Source organism: Delphinapterus leucas, chromosome 1 (genome assembly GCF_059928025.1).
Source record: "Delphinapterus leucas isolate spDelLeu-1000000601 "Yukka" chromosome 1, BTC_Dleu_Yukka2, whole genome shotgun sequence".
Classification (NCBI taxonomy): Eukaryota; Metazoa; Chordata; class Mammalia; order Artiodactyla; family Monodontidae; genus Delphinapterus; species Delphinapterus leucas.
In genome coordinates, this window is record NC_143129.1 from 93,527,233 (window position 1) to 93,542,385 (window position 15,153).

Below are 15,153 nucleotides of genomic sequence, written 5' to 3' on the forward strand. Positions count from 1 at the left end.
CCCACTGAGAGGACAGCCCGGTGGCGGTGGCGGCGGCGGGCGGCGGGCGGCGCGCCTCGTCGGCTCTGGCCCCCGCCGGCCCCTTTAATTCGAGTTCGCTGGCGGCCAGGTGCGGCGCTGCGTGGCGCGGTGCGGCTGCGGGCGGCGGCCGGGCTCTCCTTACGCGCCGCCGGCGGGACTGCAGAGCCGGCTCCCGGCTGGCCGCCCGCGCCGCCGCCGCCGCCGCCGCCGCCGCCGCCGCCGCCGCCGCCGCCGCCGCCGCCGCCGCCGCCGCCGCCGCCCGCTGCCGCCGCCTCCCGCTGCCGCCGCGGTTCTGCCGGCGCTTGCGGTCACCCAGAAACATGGAGGCTCCGGGTGCCCATCGGGAAGGGTAAATGGGTGTCGGGGCGCTCGGCTGCGCGTGCTGCCTCCCCCTGCCTGGGCTGCGGCGCCCAGAGGGGCTGCGGGGCACCGGGCGGCGCAGCCGGCATCGCGGCGGGCTCGGGCTGAGTCCGGGGCGGGCGAGTCTGTGCCGACCATGGCTGCCGGCCCGGATCGGGGCGGGCGAGGGGGCTGGCGTCCAGCGGAAGGAGAGAACACGGAACGGGCTCGGGGACCCTCCGGGCAATGCGGGGCGCGTGGCGGGGGGCGCAGAGAGGAGCTGGTGGGTGATGGGAAGTGCAGTGACAGCATAACCATGTCTGGTAAATAGAGCCGGTTGGTAGGACCCAAATCACTTGCGACGGCCGGGCAGGGTTCCCCCCCCGGCTCGGAATGAAAACGGCTTTTCGGCAGAGCAGGGCTTTTCCGCCTCCCTGGGGCCGTGGGCTGCCGGGGTGACCCCGCTCTTAGGAGGGAGGAAGCCAAGATCTGGGGCAGCAGCCTACTCCCCACCCCCAGTGTTTAGGTTCCAGTGTTTTCCGAAGGAGATCGAGCCTAGGAGCTCCCTCGGATCCTAGGGGCAAAACAGCTGGGCTGCGCTCTGGCCCGCCGCTAGAGCCCCCTCCGGATCGGGCAGGAGGGGGTTAAGGTGGCGCTGACTGCCGCGGCCAGCTGGTGGGTCTGATCCACTCGCTCGGAGCCGAGCGCGGAGCGCGCCCGGCGGAGTCCCGGCCGGAGCCCGGGGCGATGGGGAGAGGCCCCGGACCCCTCCCCGCCCTGGGGCCGGCAGGATTGGGCCGGCAGGGGGCCAGCCCGGAAGCCGGCTTCCTCCAGGCTCCCCCCTCTCGCTGCTGCCAAGCCGCCTCGAAGCCAGGCTGACTTGAGCCTTGGTTCTGTGCTCACTGCCGAGGAGACGACGTGAGGGATTTTGTCTTGGGGAGAAATCGGTGGTCGAGCGCCTGCCCAGTTCAAATGCCACCGCGCCCGGAGGGAGGCCTGCAGTTTAGGGATCCCTGAAGGAGAGTAAGTCCTGGGACCAAGCCAGCCAGCTTTTGGAGATCGACCTTTCTGTGTGAGGAGTCTCCCTAAATGAGCTCTGAAGGAGTGTGTGTGTTGGGGGGCCAGAGTGGGGAGGAGCCGTTCTTCTTCCAGGACTTTGCAGAGGACAGGGCTGGAAGTCAGGCTGCAGCATAGGAAGCCCTCCCCTTGGGAGATGCTGTGTCCTGACCTGGGGGTGGGAGGCTTTGCCCAGAGTCCCTCCTGATGGCTGCAGAGGACCAATGGGGCATCTGGCTCAGCCCGGTGAGGCCCCTGGAGGAGACAGGCCCAGCCAAGTTTAAAGGCTTGTTCCCTGGGAGAGCATACTTCCAACTGATGTAAGCCTGCCCAGAGGAGGCTGGGAGGCTGAGGGATAGTTCTCAGGTGTGACACCAGAATGCAAGGTGGGCATGGAAGAGAAGCTGCCAGCGCCCTCCTAAATCTTGGCACCAGCTGCCCAGAAACCCTGATTCCACCTTGTTTTTTCCAGGCAACGTCACACCTCCTGAGGACAGCCAGGAGGACTCTGGCTTTTGCTGAGCATTGCATCTTGCCTCCTTCCTTTCAAAGGCTCCAGACCCAATCTCGGCTGTCCTCGAGTCCTGCGTGCCCTTGACCAGGCATCCCACTGCCCCTCCAGCCCAGCCCAGCCCAGGAGCTCACCTCCAGGACCTGGAGCCTACCCTCCTGCCCAGAATGACTCACCATTATTTCTAGCTCAAGTGAGAAGACGTGATGGGGAATCAGGCTGCCTGTTTGTGTATCTAGGATTCCTGCAGCATCGGATCAGTTCTGCAAGGAAGAGAGCTGCAGATTCCTGCCTTGCCAGGTAAATCAATCTATTATTTAATAACAGCCATTTGTAGAGTCATTGGGGTGTGGGCAATGAGAGAGGCCCAGGCCCAAGGTCCACCACTGCAAATACCTCCCAGGGTGCAGGTATCTGCAAGACGTTAGTTCACTGCCTGGGAGAAGGTTCCCTTCCAGCCTCTGATATGGGGCTGTGCTCCATGAAGCCTGTGCAGTGCAGAGGGACCTGGACCAGCCACCTGCCCCCAGTGCAGGGCAATCCAGAGCTTTCTTGAGAGACCGCCACCTGCTCCCCTCCCATCCCCAGCCAGGCTACGAGGTGAACATAAATCTTACTTTTTTGTGGTGGTGGTCATATTTTTGAGCTTCTTGGCTGAGAGATGAGAGAGAAAAAGCAGCAACCCAGGTCAAGTTGCCAATGCTGAGTGGTCTTATGTCCTTAACCACCTCTGTCTTTCAGCCAAGCGGGGCTATCTCTCTGGCTCTCAGAGAGACCTGGGGGCTCCCCTGCAGGAGTGCAGGCCGATGCTGCTGTGTTTCCTGGGGCCGTAAGCAGCGCCCTGAGCTCCCTGCCGCCAGGCAGCTAGAAGGCGTAGCGAGAGGCGCTTCTCTTGGTTCCAATTATGACAGTGGCCACCGGAGACCCAGTGGATGAGGCCGCTGCCCTCCCTGGGCACCCGCAGGACACCTATGACCCAGAAGCAGACCACGAATGCTGTGAGAGGGTGGTGATCAACATCTCAGGGCTGCGGTTTGAGACCCAGCTAAAGACCTTAGCCCAGTTTCCAGAGACCCTCTTAGGGGACCCAAAGAAGCGGATGAGATACTTTGACCCTCTCCGGAATGAGTACTTTTTCGATCGGAACCGCCCAAGCTTTGATGCCATTTTGTACTACTACCAGTCTGGGGGCCGGTTGAGGCGACCCGTGAATGTGCCCTTAGATATATTCTCCGAAGAAATTCGGTTTTATGAGCTAGGAGAAGAAGCAATGGAGATGTTTCGGGAAGATGAAGGCTACATCAAAGAGGAAGAGCGTCCTCTACCCGAAAATGAATTTCAGAGACAGGTGTGGCTTCTCTTTGAATACCCAGAGAGCTCAGGGCCTGCCAGGATTATAGCTATTGTATCTGTCATGGTGATCTTGATCTCAATCGTCAGCTTCTGCCTGGAGACGTTGCCCATATTCCGGGATGAGAATGAAGACATGCATGGCAGTGGAGTGACCTTCCATACCTATTCCAATAGCACCATCGGGTACCAGCAGTCCACTTCCTTCACCGACCCTTTCTTCATTGTAGAGACCCTCTGCATCATCTGGTTCTCCTTTGAGTTCTTGGTGAGGTTCTTTGCCTGTCCCAGCAAAGCCGGCTTCTTCACCAACATCATGAACATCATTGACATTGTAGCCATCATCCCCTACTTCATCACCCTGGGAACAGAGCTGGCTGAGAAGCCAGAAGATGCTCAGCAGGGCCAGCAGGCCATGTCACTGGCCATCCTTCGAGTCATCCGGTTGGTAAGAGTCTTTAGGATTTTCAAGTTGTCCAGACACTCCAAAGGTCTTCAGATTCTAGGTCAGACCCTCAAAGCCAGCATGAGAGAATTAGGCCTCCTGATATTCTTCCTCTTCATCGGGGTCATCCTCTTCTCTAGTGCTGTCTATTTCGCAGAGGCCGATGAGCGAGAGTCCCAATTCCCAAGCATCCCGGACGCCTTCTGGTGGGCAGTCGTCTCCATGACAACTGTAGGCTATGGAGACATGGTTCCAACTACTATTGGGGGAAAGATCGTGGGTTCCCTATGTGCAATTGCAGGTGTGTTAACCATTGCCTTACCTGTCCCCGTCATAGTGTCCAATTTCAACTACTTCTACCACCGGGAGACAGAGGGAGAGGAACAGGCCCAGTACTTGCAAGTGACGAGCTGTCCAAAGATCCCATCCTCCCCTGACCTAAAGAAAAGTAGAAGTGCCTCTACCATTAGTAAGTCTGACTACATGGAGATCCAGGAGGGGGTAAACAACAGTAACGAGGACTTTAGAGAGGAAAACTTGAAAACAGCCAACTGCACTTTGGCTAATACAAACTATGTGAATATTACCAAAATGTTAACTGATGTCTGATTGAACCCTATTCACATACTCCCAGCTCAATGGAACTAATGCAGATATCGCATAATAGCCTGCATTGTAGTCAGTGTGTTCTACAGTGTGTATCTGGTTCTGCATGGAAAGCAATAGTCGTGCAAGTGACTTTTGATCTTTTGATTTTTGATTTAGAACACAGAATATGTATCCATGGCTTTCATGCAAATCTTCATCACCGGCTTAGGGGTTTCCAAAGATGGGAGTCACCTATGGAAGCCAGGATTTCAGAAGGACACATTGAGGCCACCTCATAACAAATACAGAACCTACCACATCAGTGTCACCTTTTCTTCCTAATGAAATGCACACGGCATCTCGCAGATGCAATTCCCCCCACCACCCCACTTGAGCCTACCTCCCCCTTCACAGAGGAAAACCACGGTAGCTTAGCTTTAAAGTTCTGGTAATTATTCGAAAGGTCTTTCCCATTTTTGCATTGAAAAGAACACACAGTGCTGTGTGTTGGAATTAATTTCTGTGTCACAGGCTGGGGGGTTGTGAAATGCAGTTGCCAAGCAGACGCTCCGGAGGCTTGTGTTTCATAACGGAAAATACTGCATTTGGTTTTTTCTCTGCAGTGTCGATGTGAGGGAAGCCCAGGGGAGGGACAGTTAGGATGACCGAATATGAGTTGTCAGGTTTCACATTTGCTCCCTTAACGCTACTGGGAGAAGCTAACAAACCAAGGGACCTCTCAGCTTCAGATTTCACCATTTTTGCAGGCTTCGGGGTCACAAAAACATGTCTGATTTCTTCGTTACACTGGAGGTTGCAGGCATCTGCTTTCCTAGTGCTGGGGCCCAGCTACACTGACACTGCAGTGAAATTTACCAGTGATGCGATAGAGCTGCATGGGTGTTTGTTGCATGAATCTCAATATTTAAAACACAGGAGATAACCTATTTTCTTAGTAGCCTACACAGTATTCATATTTAGAGTATTAATAGCCTAGGAATGGCGTTGAACGAGGGTTGTCTTTTTTTTCCCATCAGAATACAAAAGCCCTCAATCAGGAGAAAAAAAATAGACTGTTTGGAGTGGGGAACCAAAACTTCTGGCCCTCCAGCCCACCCCATCCCTGTTCTTCCAAATGGGGGCACACAGCTCTGCAAAGCCAGGAGAGTGAGCAGGGAAAGCAGTGTCTAAACACCTCACGTGACTGCACCTTAGGAATTAACCTAGTCATGGGCATGACTGTATAGCTGACTGGGGCATCTCGTCCTGAGGAAATGTGGATCTGTGGATCCAGTGTATATAAATATGTACCGAGAATCTCTTTCACGAATTCCTCTACCTAGCTAGCTATAGAAAAAATTGCATTTGAACCTTGTATAAGCTTATGCAATATTTTTGACACAGGGCAATATATGCATGTGTTTGACTATGTGCACTAGAGTGTGTATATATATATATACACACACATATATATATATACATATATATACATACATACGTGTGTATATGTATATATGCACACATACATATATAGTCATTCTCTGGAGTTCAGGTTCAGGAGCAAATCCACTGCTTGGTGGGTTGGTTGTCTCAGAGGCCTAATGGGTTAATTTGTCTCATTGGTCATCCCACTGGGCCTAGGTTTGCTGCCATTGCCTCAGACACTCCAGTCTTCATGGATTCTTAGATGTTCGAATTGTCTTTCTGCCCTCCATGTGCTGCAGCTTCAGTTTCTCATGGCTGAAGCTTGTCTTACTGAGTGCACAAGGGCCCTAGGGCCCTCACAGCTCCAGCTGTCCTGGGCCAGACCCAACCCAGGCCTCCTCTCTACAGCCCATCATCTTCATCACCTCCATTCTCGTCTTTCCCCACCCTGTCCGGTTTTTATTTAAGACGTAGAATGTATTTACCAATATAGAACATACACAAGAGACCTACATATACCATGAACGAAGACACAACCTGCAACTCTGATGCAAAATACACAAAACCAACATGGTCATTTGCCTCTGCATCTGTCACTTTCATGAATCTTTCCCCAAAGAGCCAGAATGGATCACCTGCTTTGAAACCAAGGACACTAAGGAGGAGGGCTCCTGGGGACCCAATTCCACAGGTCTGGGCTGAAAGGAAACCTCCTCTATGTGGAAATTTCTGAAGTTCAGGACCAAGGGATGGAATCCCTAGTCGATCCACAGGCGTCATGTTCTCTCAAGCTCTCTCCGCATTAAACTGGCAACCAGGGCTGCTTAAGAAACCAAAGGCTGGGCACAGAATCATTCCCCACCGCCAGAACGGGCTGAGAGTGAAAAAGCACTGCATAGCCTAAAGGTAGAGTTCAGCTGGCCCTGGAATACATGGAGGTGGGGAAGCTTTTGCCTCACAAACTGGGCTTCTTTGCCTTTCAACATAATAGATTAAATTTCCCAAACACAGCGAGTTGTGTGGTCAGGCTGCCCAGCCATGACTCCAGCCCCGGCCTCACTGTTGGCTCTTCAGCACCTACAGTTAACCTGGGGGGGTGGGGCACCAGCCCAGGGTGCTCACTAGTTCCTGGTCACCCACATCCCCAGGGGTCTGCAGGGTATCCCAGGCCCAGCGCGAAGCCTCTGTGCTTCTCTTCCTCTCCTATATGGGAGGTGGTGCTGCATTTCCAAGACATAGGGTGGAGGGACGCAGACCTTGGGAAAATAGATGGTAAGACAATGCATACCTAAGGCCGAGGTTGTGGGGTAGATGTTTTATCCCAGTGTCCTTGACCTGGGACTATAAAATGTTCACCCACACCGGCACACAGACATGCACACCCATCACAAAAGAGATCTACATTGTTGCCATACACAAATACAAAACATGCACCACACATGCAGATACACAGAGACCAAATTAATGAAAAGGGCACTCAAAAGATATACGGTTATACCTATATCCAGAATACACACACTCAGCACAGACACGGGATGTACTTACCAATACGGAACATATACAGATACCTACGTACACCACGTACAAACCTGCAACTCAGATGCAAAACACACAGAAACTACATGGACACATGGGTATACATACAGGATACACAAAAGATACTTTACTATTATTTCTGCACACAAAATACAAACTCGGTTTGTACACACAATACATTTATTCACATTACGCACACAAAATACAGCACACACACCCAAGAACACACACACACACCACACATGAAATGTGTACATATACTCAGATCCATTGTTCTGCCCCCATAGCTATAAATTAATAGGCATAAACAAAAGATCAGATTTAATCATCTTTCCCTAACCTGCGTCTCTCCCCCTCAATATCCTTCAGGAAATCTCTTCCTCTAGTCTTTTCCCCCGCCTCACTCCTAGATTTCAGAAAAATAACCCCAAGGTTTAAGGCAAAATATGGACCAGCATCGTCAAGCAGATCTCTGATTAAGACTGGGAATCTCATAGGGTTTCTACCTGTTCACCTTCCTCCCACCAGAAACCCTGGTGCCAAGCATGGAAGGACCTGGGACAGCTGACGGTCCATTAATATACACCTCCTGGCCCCGTCCTTTCTTTCAAAGCAAGTGCACACAGACAACCCAATAGCCCAGTCTCCCCTGCTCCCAACCCCTGGGATCTCTGGATTCAACCCCGTCCTCTTGAAAGCAGTGGTGGCTCAAGAAACTGCAGGGTCGTAGGCCCAGAACCAGAGGGAGGATGCTCCCAACATTCCCTCAGCCCACAGACCTTATTGCCCCTCCATCCCCAGTGTCTTTGTCAGGGGGCTCAGTCAGAAAGTCGAGGCCATATGTAGACTTGTCTCTTAAAATGAGTCACCTTTACTTGCTTGTGGCATCTCACTTGCTCTTGGGCATAAGCCCAATGGAGTCAACTCCTGAGTCCCCTCTATGGGTGTGCAATGCCAGGCAGGCTTCTTCCCCTGCCCCGGCTCCACCTGGTTGCCTTGCCTCCCATCCAATGGCTGTACCTTGAGGAAACACACACCAATTCAGCTTAAGTGAAACCTGATTAAGGACTTAAACCTAATGTTACACAAGCAAACAGCATCTTTTTTTCAGAAGACCTGATTTGTATCCTATATTCTAAGGCCAGATTGAAATGCTTTGTAAGATTACACGCTGTTTTGGGTTACACACAGAGCTGGCTCTTCCCTCTAGTAGGACTAGCTGAGAGCTGGGTGCGTTTTAGCAAAGGCTTCACCTCAGATGGAAGTTGGGGGGTTGAAGTCAGGCATCAGATCAGGTCTCTACTCCTGCGGCCATCCAGGGTGTGCCCCACGCTTCCCTCCTAAAGATAGTCAAGCTCCCAGTCTCCACGGAGGAAGCAACAGCCACAGGAAATGAGCGTGTGGGTCCAAATCTGCACATTCAGTGCAACATGCTGGGCCTTTCAAGTGTTTTCAAGTCAGGATACCAATTTTCCCTTTAGCTTCAGCAGGTGTCTCCATGGGCTCAAACTTTCAAGGAAGTTGGAGTTCTCAGGAGTCTACAGAGAAGGAAGTCCAGGAGAGGTGGAGAGGTTGTCAGGAAGAAAGAGTACCTGAGCTAGTCATATTTCAGAATTAACTTTTCAGGAGCTGAAATGTACCGAAGGTCATAATGAAGGCACTGTGCTTCCTGAAGCTTCTGTGGTGTTTGACACACTCTTCCTTCCTCTCTGCTTCCCTCTGCTCCTCTCAGCTGGGCCTCGGAGGATGGAGTAGGCATGAAACCAGGAGGTTAGCCCTGAAAGGGGGCCCCAAGTGAGTGTGCCTCCAGACTCCATTGGTCTGGTGTGGAAAGGGCTGCCAGGAAAGCTTTGTTGAGTCTCCAGCCTGGGGGCTCATGTGGCCACCCCGTGTGGAGAGGGCTGCAGGATTAGCTTGTCCTGTCTGCTCTCCCTGGATCTCTCACTCCATTGTAGTGAGGTCTTTGGCCAACTTCCTTAATCACGGTCAACCATAAAGTATCAGCGCCACGCGCAGTTGAGAGAGGGCAGGCTGGGGGTTCAGTGCTGCCAACAGTAGCAGAGAAGAGAGGTGGAGGCTGACTTTCCCCAAAGGAAACTATAGGACAGTTTGCAAATTGCATATGAGGGTAGCACCAGACCCCCCCCACCCCCGCCCATGGCAGGTGGGAGGAGTACACTGCTTTGAATTGTTTACCCAGGGGTGGGGATGGTGAACCCTGCTCCAGCTCTGGCTCTCCTAGGGCCCATTGTCATAACAGCCTCCGTCTGGGTGATGGCTGCCTGGTCTGAGAGGGCTGGTCTACGTAGGGTGTAATTTCCAGGGTGCTCCTTGGTTACACAATGGAGGCTTGCCCAGCCTTGACAAAGTGTCCATTGCCAGGTATGAACCCATGACCTCAAACTCATTAACATCATTAGCCACCTGCAGAGCCAACTAGCAGAGCGCTGGATGCTGGGAGGTGTCCAAACGGCTAATGTGACCATTATCTTGATCCTAAGACTTGGCCCTTGTTGAGACCAGCCCTGTTCTCTCATCAAAGCAGCAAGCAGGGACAGGTGGAGGTAAGTGATCCCTGACAAGCTGGGATGGGTCTCTTCCTCAAACAAACCTAGTTCACTTTTCCCTTCTTTCTGCTTCCTTTCCCACCAAAGTTCAGCTCCATCTCTCATAGTTTATTTTTTAAAGAGGAAACGTGCAATAAACTAAATAGTGACTGTTTTCTTTAGCAATAGTTATCTCAAAATCTTGTTCTCAGGACTGAAAAGCGATAGTACCCGGATGCTCAGATAATGCCCTTGGCTTCTGGGCATTAGTTCACCGTCTCTGTAGTTCCCTCTTCTTCCCACATGGTCATATGACTCCTGCCCTCTGAGGCTCTGACCCTCCTTTGGAATGTAAACATACACATCTGCACAAGGAAGGTCGGGAGAAGGCTTTCTTTATCTCTCTGGCTCTTCCCGTGTGCACCTCTCTGTGTCTCCGTGTGCATCTCCGTCCCTCTCTCCCTGCCACCTGCCCCTTCCGCCTGCTCTCACATGGCACTCTCACAACCTCCAGGCACTGAAACCTTGAGTCTGAGCGACCTCACACCAGGTCATCTCATGGGCTTATGGTCAGACTGGCAGGGTGTAATGGAAGCCTGCAGGAAAGCGCTTACCAATAGATAAGAATAAAGCATCCTGAGCCATTACAGAAGATCATTTCCATGCACTTAAAGCCATCACTTGATCCCTCTGTTTTCCTCCCTCCCCTCCCCTGGGAGATGGATGCTGGAGGAATGTGGCCTGGAGGTTTGCACCTGGGATGGGTAGCCTGGGCAGATTTGGGGAATTGCCCTCTGGCTGTCCTTCAAAACAAGCTGACTTGCTTAACCAAAGGGATGCCATGAGAGCTGCGGAGAGAAGCAAGTGTTTGTGGGCAGAGGTCTACAGGGATAGTGTTCGTGGGTGGTTAGGGCATGACAGTAGTGAAACGAAGACCCCCACCACCCAAGGTAGTGTACTGTTGCACAAATATCTACACACGTAACTGGGGACTTTAGAAGAGTCTCCTTTCCTGAAAAAAATCTGTGCGGTTGAATTCTCAGACTGGACAATCGGGGAAGGCTGGCAACGCCAGGGTCCCATCCCATGCCTTTTCACTCTACCTTGCTCTATACGTGCGTATACAGCAAAACCTCAGTTAACTGATGGGGAAATGCTCAGGGAAGGGAGCCGTCTGGATGGCTTTACAATTATGGTTTTTTGGGTGGGAATGGGAAAACGTGTTTTGGTTCAACCTTTGTTATGAAAAAAAAAAAAAAAAAAAAAAACCTTTCCTAAGTAGGTTAGTATAAACTTCCCTGCCTTAGTAAGTAAAATGTTTGAAGACGACAGAAGACCTTGCATTGCTCAGGGTCAACATTCTCAACCTCAGTGCTCCTTGTACAGAATGTGGGTGGAGAAGACCAAAGAAATAGGATGAATGTCTGCGGGCTGCAAGACATCCCTGGAAGTTGGCTATCTGGGCTCATCAGATAATGCCCTTGCTATCATTTGCCTCTTTCTACTGAAATTATAGTAAGAAAACATAATTCTCATTAGTCGAGGTTTTGGTTAATTGGTCCTGAGTTATCACAGGTTTTCCATATATACATATATCTGTGTATATATATGTATAGTATATGTATATATGTATACCGTTGTTTCAAAAGTTACACAGTTAATACACTGACCGATCCCCTTAGCTTCACTAATGTGGAATACATTTGGCAACGCAAGAAATAAACTGCATTTATTTGAATTTTTAAAATGACCTTCCTTTGCATTCTCACCATATCTCCAGTTCAGCTCCTTTTCTCCTGCGTAGGGACCTCTCTAGAAGGTAGTTCTTTCATAACAAAAGATCAGGCTCTAGCATCTTTCCCTTCCCTTCTATGTGGCTGCCTGACTCAGGGATAAAAGGGAAGTCTGATCTAAAGGCCAGGTGCTTTATTCTTTGTTCTGTCTGCCCTGATTGGCTGTAACCTCATCACTGAGGACCAGAAAAGTTATTCCAAACTTTGTAGCTCTGTGGGAGGGGAAAGCTCGAAGACCTGGCAAAGTACGGATCTGTTTCCCTCTCTCTTTGTCATTGGTGGTAACCTAGGCTTGAATTTCATGAGATCTGAAAGTAACATTTTTAATGAGGAGCTAAAGAACATCTCTGCCCCATGGAAGGCGAGATGTGTAGCAACCAATGGAACTAACGAACCCATCCTTTTGTTGATTCTGGCCAAATCTAGGTTGCGGTGTAGGCAGTAGAGCACCCATAATTCAGCTGCCTCTTTGGAGAAACAGCTGGGTCTGAGCTGAACCGTGCTGTCATTCTCCATCTCCCTGGCAGTGTGTTAGACCCATGGGAGATACTTCCAGCCTCACCTCCTGCACTTGACTATGTGTGCTCTACCTAGATAGGGCTGAGAGGGGCTCCTCGTATCTGACGCAAGTGAGGTGGTGCAGGGGTGCTTGCCCTTTCCCAACATTCCCAGAAGCCCTCCGGTCTGGCCAAGTTGACAGCAATCAGATAATAGAAGCCCATAAACCAGACTTAGCATGGCCAGCTGGTAAACTGGAGCAACTGAGGCAGCCTGTCCTGATGGCCACTTCTTACACCTCCTGAACCTCAGCAAGGAAACGAATATAACTTTCTGTGCTCCCCTGCACTCCTAAAATAGTCAGATATGTTCCAGATGAGTTTGCAGTTGAGAACTGCCTGCATCATTCCACGGACAGATGCACAGGGCAGGTGTAATTACATAATAATGTGGACAGCTGCTGCAACATCTAGGTAACTGAGGGCAGTGTAAATGTGGCAGCGCGCTAGGACCTTTGGTAGCTACTCAGAGGACTCAGTCCTGGGTCTGTTCTCTGTCTTCATGAGAGGGCTGTAAGCCCTGCTTCTCCTTGAAAATGATTCCCCAGACACTCACTTTGTATGAGCACATAAACACTCTGGGCTGCTAGAGAGAGAAAGAGAAGGAGCTGGGAGGAAGAGGATATTCAGGGGCTCACTTTGCTACCAATTTCCATGTCAGCTGCTGACACGCCTGCCTTTTTAGCTTGTGAAGCACAGGGCGAGGACTGTGACCTGCCAGGTAGGGCTGGAGTGGAGCAAGCTGCCACAGGCTAAGAAGTGAGAGAGAAAAGCATGGAGAGTAGCCTGGCTGGCTTTGGCGAGGGTGAGTGTCAACTCCAGAGGGTCTGAACACGCTCCGTGCTTGCCCCAGTTCTGCCTTCACGTGGGATCTAGCGACCCAGTTTCCCTTTGTTGTCGTGCTTGGATGATTCCTTCACTTGAAGGGCCCCAGGAAGCTGGAAAGTCCCATGATCGAGCTCCAGCCTGCTGAGCAAGCAGTGCCCGGGCCAAATTGGCCTCTGACTGGGTTTCTGCATCCCTACATCCCTTGCTCCACTAAGGGTAATCTTGGAACAGCCAGGATTAATGGTGCCAGCAATCAAGGAGGATTCTCTAGTTTTCATCAGGGACACAGCTCTAAAGCTCATAAGTGCACGATGCTTTTTCCTTTTCTAGACCTGTGTGCTTATGTGCTTATATAGGCTGTCTCTGGAGATTTATATATTACACGCACATAGATAGAAAATGTGGAAATGGCCGCTCACACAGCACAGATTCTAATTAGGGTTTGCACTGGCTTCCTTGCTGCTCAGGCATGGCTCCACAGCTGCCCTCTGTGTCCTAGCTCTAATAATTTCTGAAAACTCAAAAAGGAGAGGCAGATAAATAAGGCTCTCTGGGATCAATAGGAGAAGGAACTCCAAGGCTGATGGTAACGCTCTGTAAGGATGATGCCAAAAGGGAACCGGGGTCTCCATGGTGATAAGAGGCTGGGGACCAGTGGGAGCTGGAGGCGGAGCAGGGCCTGTGGGGAAGACTCATGGGAGTTGGGAGTCATTTAACTATTTGTTTGCTTCGTGAAAATTTAGACACCAGCTCTAACCACATTGCACAGGATGTATAGATATTATCATTCTTGCTGACATATTCTGGAAGCTTTCAGCCCCACCAACACTGCCCCGCCCAGGACTTCTGCTGCTGAGAGTTCCTGTGTCAGTAGGGTCTTATATTTGTACATAGGTTATACATATATGTGTACATATGTGCCTCAATGAACATTGCCTGTCCACCTGATCATAGGTGTACATAGACTTCATGGAGCTCCACAGTCTTTTGTAAATATCAACACAAGTAAATACGTATATAAATATATATTACTGAGGATTTATTTTAACATCATTCCGTGTGAAATGAAAACGCAAATAAAATTTTTGACAGGCCCTGATCGTTCCCACCTTCCTTCCTGCCCGGCTAGATTGCCGTCCCTCCGACATGCGCGCGCACTTGCCTCGCTCTCAGGCCAGGCTCTGCAGCCATGAGGGCCCATCCGGAGACCGGGGCAGAGCAGGAGAGGGCTCTCCTGGACGCATCAGGGACCACCCAGGCCGTGTGCCCACCTGCTCATCCTGAGAGCTCAGCGCACGTGAAGCACAGGGTGTGGGTGGGAGGGTAGGGGCGGGTTTGAGATTCCTCCCCCATTGTACGTGTGCTGCTTGTGCCTTTGGTGGAGCAGGGGATGTGTGGGGCAGGGGGACCCGGTTTGAAAACCAAAGGCGGTCAGACCCCTGGGAGTCACTGAACTCCAGCCGCACCCGCCCCCTTTGCAGGCCCTTTCCTCAAACCCACCCCGATTTCTGCCCATTCGAGCCAGTGCCTCCCAAGGAGGAGGGGCCTGGTTCTCCAGCCGTGCAGTGGCGCCTCCTTGGAGAAGATTCTGATATTCACGCACCCACACACTGCTGAGGCATTTCCTCTGAGGGTTATCCTGGTCCATAGCTGGACTCCCCAGCATTCAGATGGCTCAAAAGTGGCCACGGTGTGGGTGGGACAGGTCCTTGCCCTCAGCAGCCACCAGCAAGCACATTGCACCCCCCCACCAAGTCTCTCATTAATGATCTCCAGTTACACCCCTTCCAGTCTGCCACACTCTGCCCCTGGGAAACTGGCCAGCTGAAGCAGCTGGCCCTCCAGCTCCCTCCCGATCTCAGCTTCAGAAAGCTTTGTTCAGCGTAGCAGGTACTGAGGTGACAAGGGAGGTGGTGATGAAGGAAGGAGAACCACTTGGGACAACGGCTGCTGCTGGCCCCCTTGCCCAGGGGGCATTTCGTCCAGCATAGAGCGGGAGTGTGAAGTGCCCCAAAGAGCTCTAGATGTCTGCAGACCAGCCCCAAGCAGACTAGAGGTGGGGGGGCGGGGCTCCTTGCCCCAAGGAAATGGGACGCGGGGTCAGTCCCTCCTGCTGGACAGAGAGCTCCCGCCTCCAAGGAGCTGAGAGCTGGCAGCT

The 15,153-nt window shown here is 51.9% G+C and overlaps 1 protein-coding gene across 2 annotated transcripts; it reads left to right on the top strand.

Annotated features, from left to right (window-relative positions):
* Positions 1-270: 270 nt before the first annotated feature.
* On the top strand, positions 271-14,243 carry KCNA2 (potassium voltage-gated channel subfamily A member 2). Of its 2 annotated transcripts, XM_022584108.2 has the most exons (3): positions 271-370; positions 1,889-2,227; positions 2,669-14,243. In XM_022584108.2, exon 3 carries the CDS (start codon positions 2,832-2,834, stop codon positions 4,329-4,331), a length of 1,500 nt encoding a protein of 499 aa, XP_022439816.1. In that variant the 5' UTR covers positions 271-370; positions 1,889-2,227; positions 2,669-2,831; the 3' UTR covers positions 4,332-14,243. The 2 variants fall into 2 exon arrangements, with proteins under 2 accessions (XP_022439816.1, XP_089774327.1); XM_089918201.1 differs by lacking the exon at positions 271-370 and having other exon boundaries at positions 403-2,227.
* Positions 14,244-15,153: the final 910 nt, after the last annotated feature.

Excerpts from the sequence above, each read along its gene's own strand:
- KCNA2 (XM_022584108.2), top strand. The coding sequence starts at position 2,832 with ATGACAGTGGCCACCGGAGACCCAGTGGATGAGGCCGCTGCCCTCCCT.